We start from the raw sequence: 20,158 nt of genomic DNA, 5'->3' as shown, positions 1-20,158 counted from the left end.
CCCCTGCTGCCGCCGATGTCGGCTGCCGTGCGTGGGGGCGGCCGGCACCAGGGAGTTCACGGCGCCCAGCCACCGGCCGCGTCCCGGGTGGTTTGAAAAGACACGTTCACGCTGCTCTTCCTCCTCTTCGTCAGGGAGCGGGAGTAAATTTAACACTTTTTACTGCTTCTTAACGTCCTTATTTGCCGTTCAGTATTATCCCCTGGGACGAATAAAAGGGTTACCTTGTCACAAACAGAGGGAAAGGCAAGCATGGCGGTACGCAGCACTGCACGCCCTGCTCTAGCTGACCCTGCCTTTAGCAGGGCGGTTGGACTAGATGATCTCCAGAGGCACCTTCCATCCTCAACTATTCCGCGAGGTTAACCGTTACAGCATCACTGACCATGCTACAGTGATAGCTTGTAACTGTAGAATTTACTATAGATACAGTCACCAACTATAACTGACAGCATCACTAGCGCAGGCCTTGTACAATCTGAACGCAGCTCTCAGCTGCTGGAGATTTCCAAAGCTGACTTTAATTTCATAATCTGTAAAATAGGTATCATAAAACTTCACCAGGGCACTGCAAGTTGCAAAGGCACTTCCGCACCCTTGTAATATGGGACTGTGATACGCATTTCCTTGGATGTTTAAAATGACAGTAGAATACAGATACACTTTCCTGAGCATATTGTCTGTTTCTTCGCATAACCCTTCAGCGATACCAATTAGCAACACAAAAGTAACAGCCGGCTGCATCTCTACCAAGAACAGAAGTCAGAAAACTGCAGCCTGTTATCCCACTTCTCTTTCGTGCCTGGAAAGAACCCGCCCCTTTCCCAAGCAGTTCTGTTCCTCAGCTGACTGCCGCCGGCTGCTTCGCTCTCCTCTTGTTATGCTCCCACAGTGAGATCCCAAAGCAACTCAGCGCCGACGTAATAAAAATGTGAATGGGAATTTCCTTTGCTAGGGCGGTCTTCCTTTTCTGGACGAAAACAGCGCCACTACTGCATCGGAAAGCAAGAAAGCAACGGTGCACGCAGCCTGTTCATTTTAACCCTCTGCAATTGTTTAATTCTTTTTTGCCTCCATGTGTCTACCCGTATTTTCTTCTTGATTCTCCTTGCAGGGCAGACAGCTTCAGCACAAAGTAGCACATCAGGTAGAGAACACATCTTGCTCTCTGGGGACGCCGTTTGATCAGGAAGAACTTCCCATAAGCACGAGAAGATGGGACTGGATATAAAAAGTATTAGCCTATCTTCTAGAACAACCCCATCTCCCCATTCTCCTCAGTTTTGGGGTGTGGTAAGGGAAAGTTCGTTTTATTTAAATATTCATTTTTAAAAAGCTTAATACTTTAGGTTGAAGGAGTAAAAGTATTAACGATGTACAGCATTGCAGAATTATGAAATACAGGCACAAAAGTTTAAGAAATGTGAGAATTAAACTTGCCAGCCCAATATGAAGCCAAATTGCACACAGGCATCATAATTCCATCTAACTGTATGATCCTATGCATGTGTTTTTCTCTCATAGCATCACCAGCAAGCTCTAAATACAGGATTTCCATACAGTCCCTTCAGACACCTACTATGCAGGCCCTGCACGCACAGCCTGAAGAATAACATACAACTTGTTCCTGAGTTGGGCCATCTCGGATTTTAAGGGGGTACATGACAAATACTCAGTTTTGGTGAATCACCAGCTAAAAGCCACCTTATAGTCACAATGCCAACGTAATGGCAGGAGCAGCTATTACAGAGTTAAGGACCGAGAGTCAATTATTTTTCTGAAATGCAAAGTGGATGAAATTGGGGTCTGCCACAATACAAGATCCGAGTTCTCCTTCCGGCTCTGCCTGAAATGATCTTCTGTTGCTGTATTTCAGATTAAAGGAAAATAAGGCTTATAGGATCACTGCCTTCCTTGTAATCATTTAACTCTTTATCAGATTTGCCTGAATCTAAAAGGGTAAAGTGCTCAAAGATGCAAAGCTAATGCAAGTTTTGTGAAAAGATTTGTAGGAATAAGTGACAACAACTCCTCTCCACTGTGGGAAAGACTGCAGCATTAACTTATTTCGTATCAGGCATCAGCCTCTAAATTCAAGCCCCAAACTGGCAGGAAATGAGGCTACATGAGTTCATGGAACAGTTAACACCAGGGATACCTGCCTCTCCCTAGCCAGCCGCCAGGGTTGTGCCCTGTCTGTGCGCACAAACATTTGCCAGCAGAGGAGGAGAGATGCGAGCTGCAAACGGATGCCCTTTCCCTCGGCCAGGTGACAAGCTTTCTGTCAGGAGCTAGGACATTTCATCCGTGGTGGAGGCAGACAGAGCAGGACAGCAGATACGTGACACCGAAGTCTGTCCCTGACACAAAGCCAGGAAGAGCAGCATTGCTCAGCAACCAAAGAACAAGTGTCGGGGAGGAAGACTAACGGGGGGAGAAGAAGGAAGTGCACTCATTCTGCTCCACCAGCAGCCCAACCATTTTAATTACAGCTATCTGGAGAAGTACTAAAATGTATACAGTGTATATATAGTATAGTGGCTGCATTTGATTAAAAAGACTTTCAAGCAGCAAAGCTAGGTCCGCAACACAGGGTGCATAGGGCCTTTGCGTTCTTGCTCCATCTGCTGCTTTTCTCCCTCCTAAAGAGCACAAACCACATCTTCCACCCTTAGGCTAATCTTTTTTCCCCCCTCCATTACTAACCTTGAGGCTCAGCAGCAAACCTACAACTACGCTATTCAACAGAAACAAATCCTCTCGACTGCACCATTTCCCTGGACCGTACATCTTCGTAGCACTCCCGCCTTACAGCTAGCAGCCTTTGAACACTCACAAGTTATGCAACGAACTATTCTAAGTTTGTCAGCAAATGGAGTCTAATTACATGGATTAACTTTTAATTTCATTTACACTGAAAACTATTTAAATCACTATTTCTAGCCTTTGGCCAGCACTTTAGAGGATTCCTTTGTCAAGTCCGAATGATTTGGAAGACAGCAAACATTTATACTCTCATGGACCAAGCGGTTTAAATATATTTATTTAGACTATTTATTACTGTTGAAGTGGTTTTTAAAAAATACCTGAATTTTAGCTAGCGGTGGGCCTTCCCTCATCTATTGTAAAACAAGTTTCAGGGTGAAAAGTTAATTCCATCTCCAAAGTTGCAATTTATTAAAAGTGGTAAAACCCAGTCGAGCTCAAGAATTTAGGTCTGGGTAGTTTAAGATGTCCTTTTCCAGGAGCATGCAGGCCACACTCCAAGCCCCTGTTCCCCTCTCTAGACAACCGTTCCTCATTTCCCTCATGCCCAGATACCTTCACTGTGATGCCATGAGAAGACAGTAGGACTCACTCATTACTTTCTCAGCAGGAGTAACATTTAGACATGAAAAAGAAGCTGAGGCAGTTCTGGGGTATTTAAAAAAAAAAAAAGTCTTTCGCCACTTATGCAAGCGAGTTAGATAACTAACAGGATTTTTAAAAAGGCATCTTCTGATGCTTCAGTCTGACTCTTAGTTTCTGAAACAGCAGGTTGTAAACCATGATTTATGTATTCTGCCTATTTGTTGTCCTGCAACATCTCATCCATATGTGTGCTATTACTGTATTTTCCACAGCTGTATTAAATTCAGAAGCAACGGTGATCACAAATGTTAAGAATGAACCGTCATTTCCTCTAACACAAATAGCTGTGAGCTATTATCTAGATGCATATTATACTCATGAGATCAGACTCATAATCCCTAAGAACACCGCTGCATAGGTTAAATAATAAAACTTTGCTGATAGAGTGAACTGTCTATATTGCAGCTCTTAGACCTGAGATATTCCTTTACACATTTAGCTACAAGAGCTCAAATAAGGCAAAACAACTCTGTGTTCTGTGCATGTAATTTTAGACAGAGAACCCACAAACCGATACACACACAGTAGGCAATCAAAATGCTTGGAAGATTTTGGAGAACTGACAGAAGAGGGATAATCATAGAATCATTGAGGTTGGAAAAGACCTCTAAGATCATCGAGTCCAACCGTCGACCCAACACCACCACCCACTAAACCATGTCCCTAAGTGCCTCATCTACTCGTCTTTTAAATACCTCCAGGGATGGGGACTCCACCACTTCCCTGGGCAGCCTGTTCCAATGTTTAACCACTAAATACCAAATAATAAATAACCAAAGAGGAGCAAAGATATACTGCAAAGATAGTTTTGTCATTGGATGTTTTCCTACTGCTTCCTTATAGATGTTCGTATTATAAAATAAAGCTTTTGTACTTTTGTCTTCCTGAGCTTCCCGTTCTTTGTGTACTGTGAAATATCTGTGAAAAACTGAAATATCCTAATCTTATGCCATGATATTAAAAGAAAATGCCATAATGTAACATTCTGATTAAACAGCACTGGTAGTATTAGTGGATGCCTTTCCTTTGAAGAAAAAAAAAAATACTTCAAGGTGGTGGCTCTCTTCTGCCAGTTCAGAATTTCAGCGCTAATTTCTCCAAATATTTACAGTATCCAGAATCGAGTCATTTGAAATTCTGTACACACAAGCTAGAACAATTCACTACTTAAGCATGTGAATATTAGCTATACATATACATCAAATAATGTGTATCCAGTATGAATAGGCCACAGAAATTCAGCCACTTCTTTACACTTGTACAGCCATGATGTACTTTCGGTTCATCCCTCATCATTACCATAATAAACAACAATCATACTACGTTTGATTTAGCAACTGCAGGCACAGAAACCTCTTTCATGGCATACTGGAGCGCAGACTAAGTAACAGTTCCCCTTGCCTTAAAACCCACTAACATTTCCATTTCAAGGTTGCCTTGCCACTTGATTTTCGATATAAGCTTGATGGGGGATGGGGTGGGGAAAGCAGCAATGCCAGAGAGGTTTAATTAAACCAACAGACCCATCCACTTTGTCACTTGGGACTATTGCCATAGTGAAATGCTTCTTATAGGCAGCAGCCTAAGAAACACATGCCAATTGTTCGAACTAAAGCGGGTATGCTGTGCCTGAGTGCTCATGACACCATCCCATCCTCTGGGAGACTCCAGCATGTCAGAACAGTAAAGAGAAAGATGGAGGAAAGAAACGTCATAAAAATCGGTAGCAAGTAGAGTGTCGTCTCTTCTTTGTTAAGCAGAAACACAGATTAAGTTAAAACAGCTCTTCCCTAAGAGCTTCACATTCACAGCTCTGACCAGGGTTCCAGAAACAGACAGTTTTTACCCTCGATCCCACTGTAAGTGCAGAAGGCAGCCAGAGTTTATCAGAGAACAATAGCTTACTTTCAGCTGAACGTTTAATATGAGACAGAAAACATTGTTATGGGTAGCCAAGAAATGTCATTCTTGTAAAATTACTCTTTCACATCGTTTTGGTCTGTAGAGAAAACTCACTGAATTTGTTTGCTTTTCTTGAGGTTAGCATGGGTCCTACAGCTAGCATATAAGGCAGAGAAATTTGTATTATATACACAGCTATTCTCCGTAGGAGTCATTTCCTTTTAATCTCAAAGGGAAGCAACTTTTCCCCAAGGTACAGTTAAATCTTTGCAAGAGGAAACTATTAGCTTTAGATTTGGTGTAAATTTCAACTATTTATAAGGCTTAACAGTATTGATGGCCTCGCTATTTCCTGCTGAAGGATTTCACTTTTAAAGCTGCCCCTGCTGTTTACATAAATGGCTAATTTAACCTTGGAGCACAAAGTACATACTCTTTCAGTACACAGCTTAGAAAATGCCTGTTGACTTAATGTGACAAATACCTTCCCTTTTTATACAATCTGAAACTTCAAGAATAAGCACAGTGAATTTTTATGTGAAAACTTGACTTCAGTTTAATATCAGTTCCTTTGTGTTCAGTAATAGGTTCTTCCTTGCTTACGTGTTTCATTTAGCTACGACTTACTGAAAATTCACATCTTCACTTGTGAAGAAAGCAGGTGATTTGGCAGTGTCATGGATTTCTGTTACAGGTACTTCCTGGCACAACTCTCCTGCCGTGGTTTTGGAATAAATTATGCTGCCATGCCAGATGTCATTTGGTTCTTGTGTTGTTAGGAAACATTCATTTCAACTGGCTAAACATACTGCATTATGGCATACACACGGCTTGGCATTCACAATGACTTTGAAACCGAACATAGGATAAAAAAATTACTTACAATATGGTAAAAACAGTTGGTTACAGCCAAGCTTGCACCTGTAAGGTACTGTACATTCTGGCTTCGGTCCAACAAAGCGTAGAAGCTGTAGTTCTATTTTCATTATTATTAGATCTGTGTACTACTGGATCACCTAGAAGTTGAAATTTCCTCTTGATGAGTTGTAAGCAAGTTTCTTTTGATTGAGCCAGAACTTACAATCTGGTATTTATGACAGTTTTTATGCTTTATGGGGGAGGAAACAGTACATGATCCATCACAGAACCTGCTAGGACAAATTGCTTATTTGAAATTTATTCATAAAACAAATTAGAAGAGCAACTTCACATGATTTCACTGCTTTGCATCACGTAGTTACAGCATTTCTAAACCAGTGGTGAGTGTACTAAAGCCAGATGTGCTGTTTCACAAAAACATGGTCCCACTTGAATTCAGTAGGGTTTCTTCTGCTCTTAAACATTAATCGGGCACTTAAGAGCTTCAGTAGACTTGTAAATTCAAACCTCCGACAATTTACTTAGTCCTATCATTTCTGATATCCAGGACGTGAAAATAAAACTTTCAGCTCAGTAGTTGTCATTGAGAAAGATATGAGTTAATCTAGACCATGTAGATGGAATAATACCATGTTAGCCAAGTAGCCTTTATTAAGAGGTTGAAATTAACTTCTCAGAATCTTTCAAGCTTCTAAGCACAAAATAATTAGCATAGCTTACAGATGTGGAAGAGAAATATTCTGGTATCATAACCAAAGTAGTCTTTTCCTCTGTGAACTGGAACACAACCTCTAATACTGCATCGACACTTCAAAACCCATTCTGTCTCTCCTCTTTTTTCATCCAACGTTTCCTTTTAGATATTTCAAGAAATTCTTTCATTGTCTATCCCATAAAATGAGAAACAGATTATTACGGAAGAGCTCATAACATAAAAAGTTAATGCATTAGACCAGCTGTGATACAAAAATTGTTTGAGATACATTTATGTTTGAGGTTCTGATGAATTATCTAGTTGCTTACAATTGCTAGGATTTCCCTCAGTAGTAAACCACTGGCAAGGTGCATGAACAAGAAACTCTTCATGGGGCATGTTCATCCTTTATGTAATTAAATGGAGTTTTAAAATCACAAAAAGATTTGGCTGTTGTACAGTATGTTTAAATTACACGATAGTAACCAAAACCACGAGACCATGTCTCTTACTTTGCTCTGTTTCAGAACAATCTCAGCTTGCAAAGCAGATCAGTTTTCTAAAACACAGATAACTAGGGCTCACAGAGTCAGACTTTTCATTTAGAAGGCCACAAGAAGAATCACAGAGAGACTAAATATCTTTTGCTTAAATATTGTGCTTACAGACAGCTTTTTTACCTCACTTCAAAGTGCTATGAGAATTACTTTCTCTAAAACTATGTTCCTTTTTTTTTTTCTGAAAACAATCTTATAGCTTAATCCTTAAAGTAATTTTCCAACTTTTGATTTTTTTCTAATGAGTATCAACACAGGAAAACTCTGAATTGTTTAAGCAAAGTAAGTATTTGCTACAGTTGCACTTGATCAACATCCCATTCTTTTCCAACAAGTGAATGAGTGCAACAAAGTTTCTTTCAAGAGCCATACAGAAGGAGAAAGTACAGATTCTGCTCTCTATGCTAACAAGCAGGTGAAGAAGCTGCTACCGATTTGAAAACTATATAGGCTCTGCTGTGCCAATTTTGAAACGGGGAAAAAAATCATCCCTCATTGTTTCAATATTCAGGTCTGCATTTTCTCATTTGCAAAGTAGATCCATTGCTTTGAGAGACTGACTAGACCTACCTGGAACAAACATTATTTTAGCATAGGATCTGTTTGTTAGCTGATAAAACAGTCACTATGTCTTGATTAATGACTTAAAGTCAATTAACATGACTTCATCAACACATTTCTGTCTCAAGCGGCCCGGTTCTACTTTATTTTCCAGTAACACATTCCTATATAATTCCTATCTCTGACTTAGAGATGAGCAGCATACAATTTCTTCAATGTCTACTTATCACACAAGGACGTCAACAAATCTGTCTTCCATAGTTACAAGCAGTTTGCAAAGATGTGACACGTCACTCCAGCCATCACCTGACCCTGAACAAGGAGGAAAATACAAAAGGATCAATAAATGCGAGAGAGACCTTTGGTCTTAGGGAACCCAGGCAAACTGGTGCCACTTTCTCCCCTACTGATTTGAAAAGAATGCTGTTTGACTGCTGCTCATACTGATAATCCACAATTTATTTGCTACTCTTTTTAGCCAAAGGGCTTAGGCAGTGCCATCAGCAACTTCAGAACATACCCTGAAACAAAAACCAGATATTACAGCTCAAAGTCTGAGGAAACAGCATCAACGATTAAGACAGCTGTAACATGGAAGGCATGGTAAGCAACAGTTGTGTAAGTCGTTAATAATTTATCATGGCTCTGTTTCAAATGCTGAAATTTTCCATGACAAGTCAAGGCATCCAAGATTATGCCTATTATGAGATCATTACATCACCTATGACACAAGCATAACTTTGTTAACTTTGAAATAACTGCTGCTAGACAATATACAACACAAAGTTACACAAGCGAGGGAAGTACATAGTGATTTCACAGGCAATTTAGAATTGGGCACCTAACTTTAATTTCTGACTTTGAAAACCTCTCTCCAAATCGTTTACCATCTTTCACTAAGATCCAGCAGCAGTTCTCTCCTGTGCCTCATGCTTTTCTTTAGTCATCCAAAGCCCACGGAGCTGCACTGCAAGCTTGAAGACCAGTATGCCAGCCTCACGACCTGTTTCTGTCACCTAGTCATGTACCATTTCTCACCAATTAAAAGGCTCAGTGATTCCTCGTCACACATCACACCTGAGTTAGTACATCCACACATTATTTTTGCAGCATTATATTTGCACGGATTAGCTGTTGAACCCTCCAGATGATGTACTGCATTTCAAGAAGTGTGTAGTATAACTGGTGAGAGCCTACAGGAAGTCCAAGAGGGTGCTCAATGATCTACAAAAGTCTGACTTCAAAGTATGAATTGAAAAACAGCTGCTTAACCTTGAAAGGGCAATACTGAAGAGAAATAACAATGTTTAAACATCTAAAAGGTAGCTATAAGGAAAAAAACTTTTGTGTACATCCACTGCACATAAGACACGGAATAATGGGGCTTAAATTACAACCTGAAAAACTTAAGGTACGTAGCAATCTTTGCAACAGCAGTAATAATTACAGGAAATTTTTAAGAACAAATTAGACAAGCATTTGTCAAGAATGATACAGAAAGTTGATCATTCACCTTTAGAATGAGAGCAACACTAGACCATCTTCAAAGGTTCTTCTTTCCTCATTGCTGCCCCTCTGTGTATTTCTACGGTCACCGAACACAAGCATCATCGCCAGCTGTGCACCTACAATTATGTCTGCATATGCACATGTCTGCATATGCAAGTTTATTTCTTTGTTACACCCAGCTGAAGGAGATTACTCATAGGTAAGCCACTTCACATAAACAGCATTTGAAAGTTAAACACCTCAGTTTCTTGCAAAACATTAGCCCAACACATCACTGTAAGCAGTATGTAAATCCCTATTCCAAAAATTGTGTTCTCTTAAATCTTACAAAAACCCTTTCTAAAATAAAGCCTAACTCATCTATTTTCTGACATTCCCCTTCTCTGTGGTACTTATTAGACAGTAAAACAACTGACTGGGGGCAAACACCATTTTGTGGTTTAACTTCAGTCGGCAACTAAGCACCACGCAGCCGCTCGCTCACTCCCCCCCACCCGGTGGGATGGGGGAGAGAATTGGAAGAGCACAAGTTAGAAAAACTCGTGGGTTGAGATAAAAACAGTTTAATAATTGAAATAAAATGATAATAATAATAATATGATAATACTAATAATACACAAAGCAAGTGATGCACAGTACAATTGCTCACCACCCGCCAACTGATGCCCAGCCAGTCCCCGAGCAGCGGCCCCCCCCAGCCAGCTTTCCCCAGTTTATGTACTGAGCATGACGTCACATGGTATGGAATGTCCCTTTGGCCAGTTTGGCTGTGCCCCCTCCCAGCTTCTTGTGCACTTCCAGCCTTCTCAGTCAGTAGAACATGGGAAGCTGAAAAGTCCTTGGCTAGTGTAAGCATTACCTAGCAACAACTAAAACATCGGTGCGTTATCAACTTTGTTCTCATCCTAAATCCAAAACACTGTACCAGCTACTAGAAAAGAAATTAACTCTATCCCTGCCGAAACCAGGACACACCATAACCAGCAAAATAGCTGACTTCTGTAGCAGTTGCATATTAGTCTGAATAAAAGTTGCAGTTTAGTAGGTATGTAGGTAGATACACATTCATAAATACACAAGAACTGAAAGGAGTAATGTGTAACTGCTGGACTGAGGACTCTGCAATAGCATGCAACCTAGATCAACGTGCATCTATGGGGAAGGGAAGTACAGAAACATTCTTCCAGATTAAAAAAAAAATATGCAGCAATGGTAGGAAAAGGCACTTGGAACGTGTTACTTGCAATCCACTGAAACAATGTCTGCAACAGCAGTCAGAACATTGGCAAACTACCTCTTCTGTTCCACAGTGCCTTGAAACCAATATGCATCGTCTGTTGCCAGTTGCCATTAGCAAACAAAGGCATTACGATCAGAAGTGTGTAGAATGCCAAAAATGAAACTTTTAAATGTCACATACAAGACAGTCATTCTCAGTACAGCTTACAAGGTTATACAATTGTAAAATAACTTGTGAGAACGAGAATCCTGAAGTCAGCCTTGGATTAAATCAGTTTTAAAATTACATTTTGTTTTGGGTTTTTCCAAGTGTTTTAGAAATAAAAGAATCTTGGTGATTCTCGCACACTGCAGAAACACACACAGTGTTTCTCCCACTGTGAGAGGAGTATAAAAATACTCTTATCTATATGTTAGACAGAGTGACCGAGGTCACAGGAGAATCTGTACTTTTCCACTGATTAAAAGGAACTGGCCAGGTGCTTTGTGCCTCCTACGTAGCCAGAGCACGCAGTTGCCTGGTAACTTGTTCTGAGCTATTGCATATTAATCACACGTACATGTAGGAATACAAAGCTGACCGCTTAGGTTTATCAGCCAAAATAGTTTACAGCAACACAATACATTATAGCAATTCAGGAAGTTTAACACTGAATTTAGTGGAATTTAGGTATGTGCTTATATGGTTTGATGAACAGAACTGTTATAAATAAAAAGGAAACAATGAAGGTCATTTATATGTGAGTTTAGAGCATACAAAAGGCATAGTCTACAAACTAAATATCAATTATTAGCAATATTTACCTTTTTTTTAGGGCATCATGCAATGTCTCAGACTCAACAAGCATAAACTGACAGACCGTTATGATTTGAAAATTTTATGAAAGTTCTAACAGTGTACCCAAAACTGAGGTGTTTCAGTGTTTGGGCTAGACTCATTGTCTTCAGTAAATATGTATCTTAATTCTAACACAGGATAAAACTGATCTATAAATTTCCTCTTCTAAAAATGAAACTGTTCCAATTACACTATTCACTCATACTTAAGATATTAAATTGTGCAAATAAGAATTAACTTGAACCAATCCCTCCCACCCAGCTACAAACCATGACCATTCACAGTCCTTGCATCAGACTACACAAGATCCTGTTTCATTCCAGCCACATCATTCGCATAAGCTGTGCAAACCCATCTAAATCAACAGGTTTTTCAGGCGTAAAAGCAGAATCCAACAGCAGTTAAACCACGTGTCTTACAACTGACAACGAAATACTTCCATCACTGATGATAGCACCATAACAAAAAAGAATGGGTCTTTATTGCCCTTAATGAACTTGAGGGGCTGCAAGAAACCAGTGAAGTCATGAGCACAGATTCTGCAACGTCACTATCAGTATAATTCCCAGATCAAAGATCCAGCCTCCTGCTAAGATGATCAAATGCAATTTTGATTTCAGATGACAAGTCATCACAACACTACATTAGGTAGAGTATAAAATATTCATCATCAGATTCTCAGCTAGTTTAAGTCAATGTATTCTACTGAAGTCAATGAAACCAAACACACCACCATATGAAAGAAATCTTTCAGCGTGCCTCAGACCTGGAAAGATATCTTGAAAAACGTCCATAATTTTTAATACAAATTCTCCGTATTTCCCACGATCTCTCGACATTGAGCAGTAGTAGGACCCTAACATTTACTTTCAATATTTCTCACTTAACATTAATTTTTATTTTACTTCAAAAAAGGGGCAACTTATAAATAAGATTTTCATAGCTACTCACAAAAATTAATAAGCAAATACATTTGTTCCAAGATTTACATTACTTGTATAATTTCAAGACTATCAAAGGCTATTAAAGACTATTTAAAAGCTATCAAAGCTCTATAAAATAAAATAGATACATTTACCTACTAATGTAGGAAAATACAGACAAACTTCAGGAGATGACCAAAGGTGCAGAGGATAGGCTAAGGTAGAAAAATAAAAAAACATGAGTTCTACGGAAAAAATGAGTGAGCAGCCCACAACACTGGCAGACAACAGACCTTCTATCCCCACTTCCTCCACCCGTTCTTCTTTTATGTTTTTTAAAGGAAATAATTTTTCCATTGTGAAACATATTGTCAGGGATGTAGCGAAGGCCAAAAGTTTAAATGAGTTCAAGAGAGGATCAGCCAAATTCTAAGACATGTGCCAACACTACCACTATAGAAAGGATCTGCATCATGTGGAAATGCAAACAGCTATTCTGGTAACGACACATACCATTCACTAAATTTGTCTTTTATCCTGTTGTATAGTTACTAATGTTGAAAAGAGTCAGTGCCATGCAAGAAATGCAACTTACAGCACTTTGTGCTTAGAGAGAACCATGGCCCGTCAGCTCATGGCCGTGAAGTCTTACAACTTACACGTTTCAGCTGGACATGAAAAAGTTCTGAGGTGGGCTGCTGACTGTATTCAATAGTCACAGCTGATGTAGGAGCATATGATAAGCTTTACTTATTTGCCTTTAACCGATGCTCCAAATATTTTACAATAATTCTTAAAGTAGGTTACTAGTTTGATTACCCTTCATACAAAATCCTCCTTCAAATGCAGGTTTCTGTTCTTTGCAGATTTAATGCATGAGCAGAAATCAAACCTGCATAACCACTGAAACCAGTGCAAATTTTTCAATAAACTTTAGCAGCATCAGAAATTGTCCTCAAGCATCTTTCATAAAGCAAATGCTTCATTCTTCAAAACTTTTTTTAGCAAATGTTAGTAACGCTGCACCACAGACTCTTACTCCCAGTCACACATGTTCCTCCTGAGGCTGTTATGCAACTTAGTATTTTAAAAATCACCATTCTAACTGTGTACTTGATAAAGGTTTTCCCCTTTTTAAAGTCCAATGATAGGGAAAAGCTGCAAGTACTACAAAACCTGGCAGACTTGCTTGCTCTTGCCAAAGAGAAAGAGATTAAGCACTGTTAAAAAAAATAAGACTATTGCCTATCTTTAAGTATCCATAAAGCTATGAACGTGAACTGTATGATGGCTTGTTAGCATCAATATTTGAACACAGGCATGCAAAATGTCCTTCAACTGAATTTCAAACTCTATGAATTAATTGCTGGGCAACCCCCAAGGATAAAACATCTATTAAAAGCCAAAAGTAAGCCAGAAATCTCTTTGCATTTCCTATGGTAAAAAAAAAATATAGTGAATCCTGAAAAAGGGAATAGGTATTAGACAGGGAAAGCCTATATAGTTATAGGGCAAGCCACAAAACATTTAGTGCTTTCATTTCTTTCTTTCTTTATTTCATCAGAATAGACAAACATGGAAACATTTCTAACAGCAATACTCAGGTCACTTTAAAATCTTGGTAACACTGAAATACAGGTCAGCAAAAACTAAGGATGTGGGGAGGGCACTTTAGGTCTTACTATTTTCATACACACTCACACACATATATATCTCTATACTTCACAACTCCAAACAGCTATCTTAACTATGTCTGCAAGTAAACTGAAATAGTAGGCAGAAAGGAATCATGTCCATACTAAGACAGTTAGCCATGTAGTAAAACCAAAGATCACCGCAACCAGTGCCATCTTAAAGAAGAATAAAAAAACAAAAACAAACCCAGAAAAATGAAAGGAACCATCACTGTGCATGTCATAAGCATGAAGTTGTTTTAACCTGATGACTACCCTGCTCTAACTGTTAAGCATCATTAACTTATACATATTTTTAAAGCCTAAGGTTATTATTTTAAATCACCTACTTGTAGTGGCACCCTAAGTAGCATTCTGGAGAACACCACAGTGTCCACAGCTTCTACAGGACAGCGCACCATGATTAAGCACTAGATTTCTAGGGGAGAAAAAACAAAAGACACCGCCACTGTCTTATTCAATTGAAAAGCTTATTACCTGCACTTCCAAAGCAACAGGCTACAGGAATATCAAATGCAAAGCAAACCAGACCCATCTGGAATACTTTGTATTCTCAGCTGAAAGTTAAAAATCTTTCCTTTCATATTATAAAGGATTAACAGCATTTGGATGCACAGAAATTGTCTTTAGAGTGATGTCTGCAGACCTCTGAGTCATGAATTAAAATGAAAGATAACAGTCTTAGCACTTCCTCTGGAGGGAGTGAAAAAAAAAAAAAAACCACCACCAGAGAAAGAGGAAGTGAGGCAATACCAAGGTTTTTTTCCAGGGATAACAAAATCGTGAGAGAACAAGATGATTGTGCTGTCAGAATAAAAATCCCAAAAGAAACAAAATAGTTTCCCTTTCCCTTTGAAAAGTTGCTTTTGAGTCAAGATCTCCTCTTTTTCTCTCCCAAGCATGAAACCCCTCTTCAGTTTAAGACTGTTTTCAAAATACTGAGTGAAGTAGAAATTAAGTGCACACACTGGAACACGTATAGAATCTCATTCAAAAAAACCCCAACACAACAGTACAACACTGGCTAGAAATCTTTCAAGTGTTCTGATGAAAAGACTCAACTTATTTCTAGGAAATAAAGTGTTTGGGGCCAAAACCGACAGATAATGTTCCAATCAAGTGTAAGTTAAAAAAAAAAAAGATTTTTTTTTTTAATTGATTTATTAAAAAAAGCTGGAGAAGGAAATGGGGACAGAAATGAAAAACCATTCAGGGAGTCAACAGTACAGACTGTCACCGTGCAATCTAAACATTACAATTGCAGATCACACATTCAGAACAAGTGAATCAAAAGTAGCACACTCCCTGGGAGAGAGGAGGGAGTCTCTTTTCGCTTTAATAGACTAAAGCAAGAAGTTCTCACTGTATTTCGAGCTAAGACCCAGCTAGTAGAAGGCAGCTTTTCTGTCAGACAAAGCAAGGCAAAAGGATCTAGTACCGCAACTTCCTTGCAGTGTCTTGCTCCTGAGCCCCCTTCTTCAACTCTTCTTTCTTCTTCTGGTGACGGGAAGGCAAAGGATGTCCTGTCTCTGTGAGCCCATACTGTACCCTGCTTGTCTACAGTAATAGCAGGCACCTGTGATTCCTCTCCAAAGACATTTACACATAGAAATCAGTTGAGTAGTGTATTATGGAAGCACAAGCTGCAGTGCACATGATTTAGAATCAGTTATTTTTTGTCCATCATGACAAAATAAAAACAGCAATTCCTTACTTCATAGAAATTCTCCTAAAGTAGTAGTTGCTCCCAGTATCTGTCAAGTTTTTATATCACAGGAGAACAGATGCAGCCAAAAGAACGTTTACTCTAAAATAACTACTCTGAACTACGCAAGCAGGCATGGGCAGCTCCCAATTTAATTAAGTATACACAGCACCACTTAGTGGTGAAAGCGGCGTCACCACTGACATGAATGAGAAGTTTTAACACCAGCCTTTTTTTTTTTTTGTACCCTCTAAACATGAACTAGGTCTGGTCTGTCTGTCCTCGCCTGCCAAATACCATTACAGTGCCTTTATTATAAGAAAGTACATCTACCAAGCAAAAGAAGTCCAAGAGAGCTGAACCTCAAGGCCAGCAGAACCAAAGGCTGCTAAGCATCAAACAGATGCATCCACTTTGAAGAGCTTTCAGAATTCTATAGCACTCTTAACACATGGTTTCTGGTGACACAGCCTGAAGCTGTGTTTAAACGAATGATCTGGCTTAGTATCTGCCTGTACTCCAAAGAATAGCAACATCGGCTCATGACTTGTGTCTATATAGACTCGGGCCATAAACAAATGCAACGAATGTAGAAAAACTGAAGACTGACAGCAACTGAAACATAACTACTATTTTTCCATTCCATCAATCAGTTATAAGACTATCTGTAACTTGTGCACTTACATAACAGAACACACTAACTAACAAAAAGAAAGCCTTTTATTCAGAACAGATTAGAGCATCTTTACAAGAAAGTCATGATTTCAACTTACAAAGTCAGCATTATCATTAGCAACGCACCTTTCCTGAAGAGGAAATCCTTGTCTTTTATCAAATGATGTCAACTGCAAGGGTGTGTAAACAAAAAAAAACCAACCCCAAAACAAACAAACAACCCACACCAAAACCCACCCACACCCATACTCCAAAAGCTCTATTTAGAGTATATATATATACATAACATATCTTCATAGATGACAACTGTAGCAATTTATACTTCAGGTCCTTCTCCTCCAGGAACCAGCTATAAAAGAATAAGACAATTTTGTGTTAGTGGCATAGATTCGAGTTCTACAAACCCATACATGACAGTTCTTGCTTTACAACATTTTAGCAGATGGAAACTTCATGGTAGACCACAAAAGTTTTTAGATTCAGTATTATCTTCCTCTCCCAACAGAGGAAGCCAGAGGAGCACATGCCAAAAAATCTCCAAGATACGAAGAATGTTTAACAAAATAGAAAGGAGTTCCTAGATAACACACATTTTGTTTTTTGTCTTTGTCTGTGTTATTCACTTCAAGGAGATGATTCTGTCTAGAAATACTACAGCTCATTTTTAAAACGACAAAGGACATGCTGCCTTTCATGAAGCATTTCTCCAGTCGCTGATTCTTCCCCAGACTGTCGCTATACTGGGAAGTTGGTTTCCTCTTCCCAACTTCTATTGCTAAGCAGAGCCCACAAACTATTAAAGAGCCTGAACCCTTCTACAGGCAGCAGGGAGCAAGTCAGCATAGCATCTTCCTGTGAAGAGAGTAAAGAACTGAACAATAGAAAAAGAAATACAAACGGAAGAACATGAACAAGGGAAAAGAAGAAGAGGATAACCATTCCTTTTACTGATATACTCTTAATAATTAGCTGAGCACTTCTAAAGACAAAGAGCTTCGCTGCTTTTGGGACTGAAGTAAGGAAAAGTCTAAAGCATAGTCTTCCTGACATGGGAAGATGTGTCCCCAAAAGACACAAGATCTAATACAGAAACATGTCTATGTCTTGCTGAAAATTTGCACTCTAAGAATCACCAGCTTCTGCTTCAAGAGCAGTATACCACCAGCTTAACTGGATGGTAGTAATTTTACCCCATACAAGAAGCCAGAACATGCACTATCCTTTAAGGATGCAGAACAATAACCAAAATACAAAAAGGCTTTGAAATAAAGTCAAGATGGCGCTTGCTCAGACACACAGTGAGGAGGTGCAAGGTAGGTAAGACATCAAACTGGAGATTATTCCTCATTCACACAGAGACGACTTGAGTCTAAGTCAGTCTTCCTCTTCTCTTCCCACAAAATTAGGAATGCCCTTATGTAGAAAGTCCAGATTTTGTAGCCATCTATGCAGACAAGCAAAAAACTACTGTGGGTCTGCTTCTGTGGTATTTAGGAAGTTGCAGAATTCAGCTTAGGGATGCATAATCACAGTATTTAATTACTGTTTCAGTATTGATCTACACACATCAGCATATGATAAACTAAAAATCATAGTGCTTTGATTTGGTATAACCCAACAGACCTCTAGATTTTTTTTCAGAGCACATAAAGGTACAGCTCTCTGGGCATCACATGGTATCATAATCGCCAAATGACTTGACGAGCTCGTAAGCATCCAAACTGCTGCAAAACACATCTATACATACGATAATGGATGAAATGTAGATGTCTCCCACCCTACATACTTATGCAAGCAAACACTCATGAGTTAAAAGCCACTGTATGAACCAGCCTACAGAGTGGGCAACACAGCCAGTGATTCCCTTGCACAGCTGAAGACCAGAAAAGCATTCACCAACATAAGATTAGGCCCATGCTCTTTTCATGCTTTTCTTTCAAACTGTAACATGTACCAAGTAAGGCAATAAGATCACTTTTCCAGCATCATTCATACACGCATATGACCCAGAAGCTACTTGAAAGTAGCTTATGTAATGGAACTGTCTGGAAAGCTCAGCTTGAAGTAGTTGAACTCAATTACTGATCGATTTACAAGTACAGAAAACAAATGCATGCAGCCTTTTAACAATGATGACTTACCATTGTTATGTTATTTCCATTTAGCAAAATCTGGTCTAGCTTTGTGATTCTTCTGCCCTCAGGTGTAATCTCACTGAAGTAGCATTAGAAAAAGTAAGTAAGAACACATAACCGGGGACAATGATTACAGTTTTGATTACAGAACTGACATAAATCACTGTATTAAGATGACATTTGTTGGAACTAACAAATAATTAGCCACACTGTTGCGTAATTTTGATAAATTGACCACCTGGGTAAAGAAAGCTACCCAGCAACTAAAAAGATCCATTGTACTTTTCTGCTCAGTACATAAAGATACAGATATACCCTCTAAATCCTGGCAATTTCTTGAATACCACCGATACTCAAAATAGGTTTCAAATAGCAACATGGCATGACAAAGTAAAAAATACTTATCCTTAAGTCTGCTAACTTTTTAAATCTTTACCTAGGCCTTAAGGAAATGTAAAAGCAAACAAATGACTGGAAAGTTCAACACACAACCCATGCAAAATTAAGGCTACAAATTAGGAATCTGATTACAGGCATAAATCATGCAACTGCTACCCTATGACATAGCTGTCCTGAATAGATCACCCTCTATAGTTTAACTCCAAGGTATAAACTATTCAGCTGGCAAGTATTCCAAAAATATAAAACACTTGGCCTACAGATCTTACACAATGTTTTCCCTCAGGAAACCAAAACTTAAATAGCAACAAGAGGCAGAAATAATACTTACAATTCTGTAACGTCTTCTAACACCATATCTGAAAATCCAGTTTCAAGGAAAATAAGGCCCAGAACTTTAAAATCAAAATATTTAAAGGTATTTTCATTTTATACTGAACTGTGATTTTATCTGTAAAATAAAAATATCAGAATAATACAATTAATCCATACACAGGGTTCTATCCAGTGAACTCAAACCTCTCAAAAGCAATAAGTAAATTGAGCCAAAGCATAAAGTAGACGGTGTTAAACACTTCCATCAAAGGATACTGACAAAGTCATCAAATCCTAGAAGTGTTCCAACAATTTCTTTATCACTCTTCATCACAATATGAATGCGTGAACCTATGCATTTGTCCACGAGTTCTGTAAATAAAAACAACAAAATTGAGAGGTACAAGAGATTATTTTATAGAACATACATTTCTTAGAACAAAAACCCTGACACTGTGATGGCAAAAAAGTAATTGCCACGGACACCGGTAAAAAAGACAAAAATAATTAAAAAAGGACACACAAAAAAAATATTTTAAAAAAAGCGTCCCTGCACACTTTACTGCTGCTAGTACATGAACAAGTTTCTGAGGCAAGAGGCTGGAACGCTGCCGGAACATGTCCCCTCCAGTGAGAACACCTTAGTGTCGCTGGTGTGCAGTTAATTACCGTGCGATGGCCAAGCACCAATGCTCGTCCCCAGACGGTCTTTGCTCCGCACC

The 20,158-nt window shown here is 39.0% G+C and overlaps 1 protein-coding gene across 1 annotated transcript in view; it reads right to left on the bottom strand.

The window, feature by feature from the left end:
- Positions 1-16,614: 16,614 nt before the first annotated feature.
- LSM5 (LSM5 homolog, U6 small nuclear RNA and mRNA degradation associated) overlaps positions 16,615-20,158 on the bottom strand; it is a 25,796-nt gene continuing 22,252 nt past the window's right edge. Inside the window, exons 2-5 of the mRNA XM_009273479.2 lie at positions 19,713-19,808; positions 19,453-19,480; positions 18,729-18,801; positions 16,615-16,936 (exon numbers count right to left, since the gene is read on the bottom strand). Of these exons, the coding sequence (XP_009271754.1) occupies positions 16,904-16,936; positions 18,729-18,801; positions 19,453-19,480; positions 19,713-19,767 (189 nt within the window). The 5' untranslated portion in view covers positions 19,768-19,808 and the 3' untranslated portion in view covers positions 16,615-16,903. The remainder of the gene's footprint in view (positions 16,937-18,728; positions 18,802-19,452; positions 19,481-19,712; positions 19,809-20,158) is intronic.

This window comes from Aptenodytes forsteri, unplaced genomic scaffold (assembly GCF_000699145.1).
Source record: "Aptenodytes forsteri isolate BGI_AS27 unplaced genomic scaffold, ASM69914v1 Scaffold270, whole genome shotgun sequence".
In the NCBI taxonomy this organism is placed as follows: domain Eukaryota; kingdom Metazoa; phylum Chordata; class Aves; order Sphenisciformes; family Spheniscidae; genus Aptenodytes; species Aptenodytes forsteri.
Note: the sequence above shows the minus strand (reverse complement) of the source record. Positions and strands in the feature narration are given on the sequence as shown.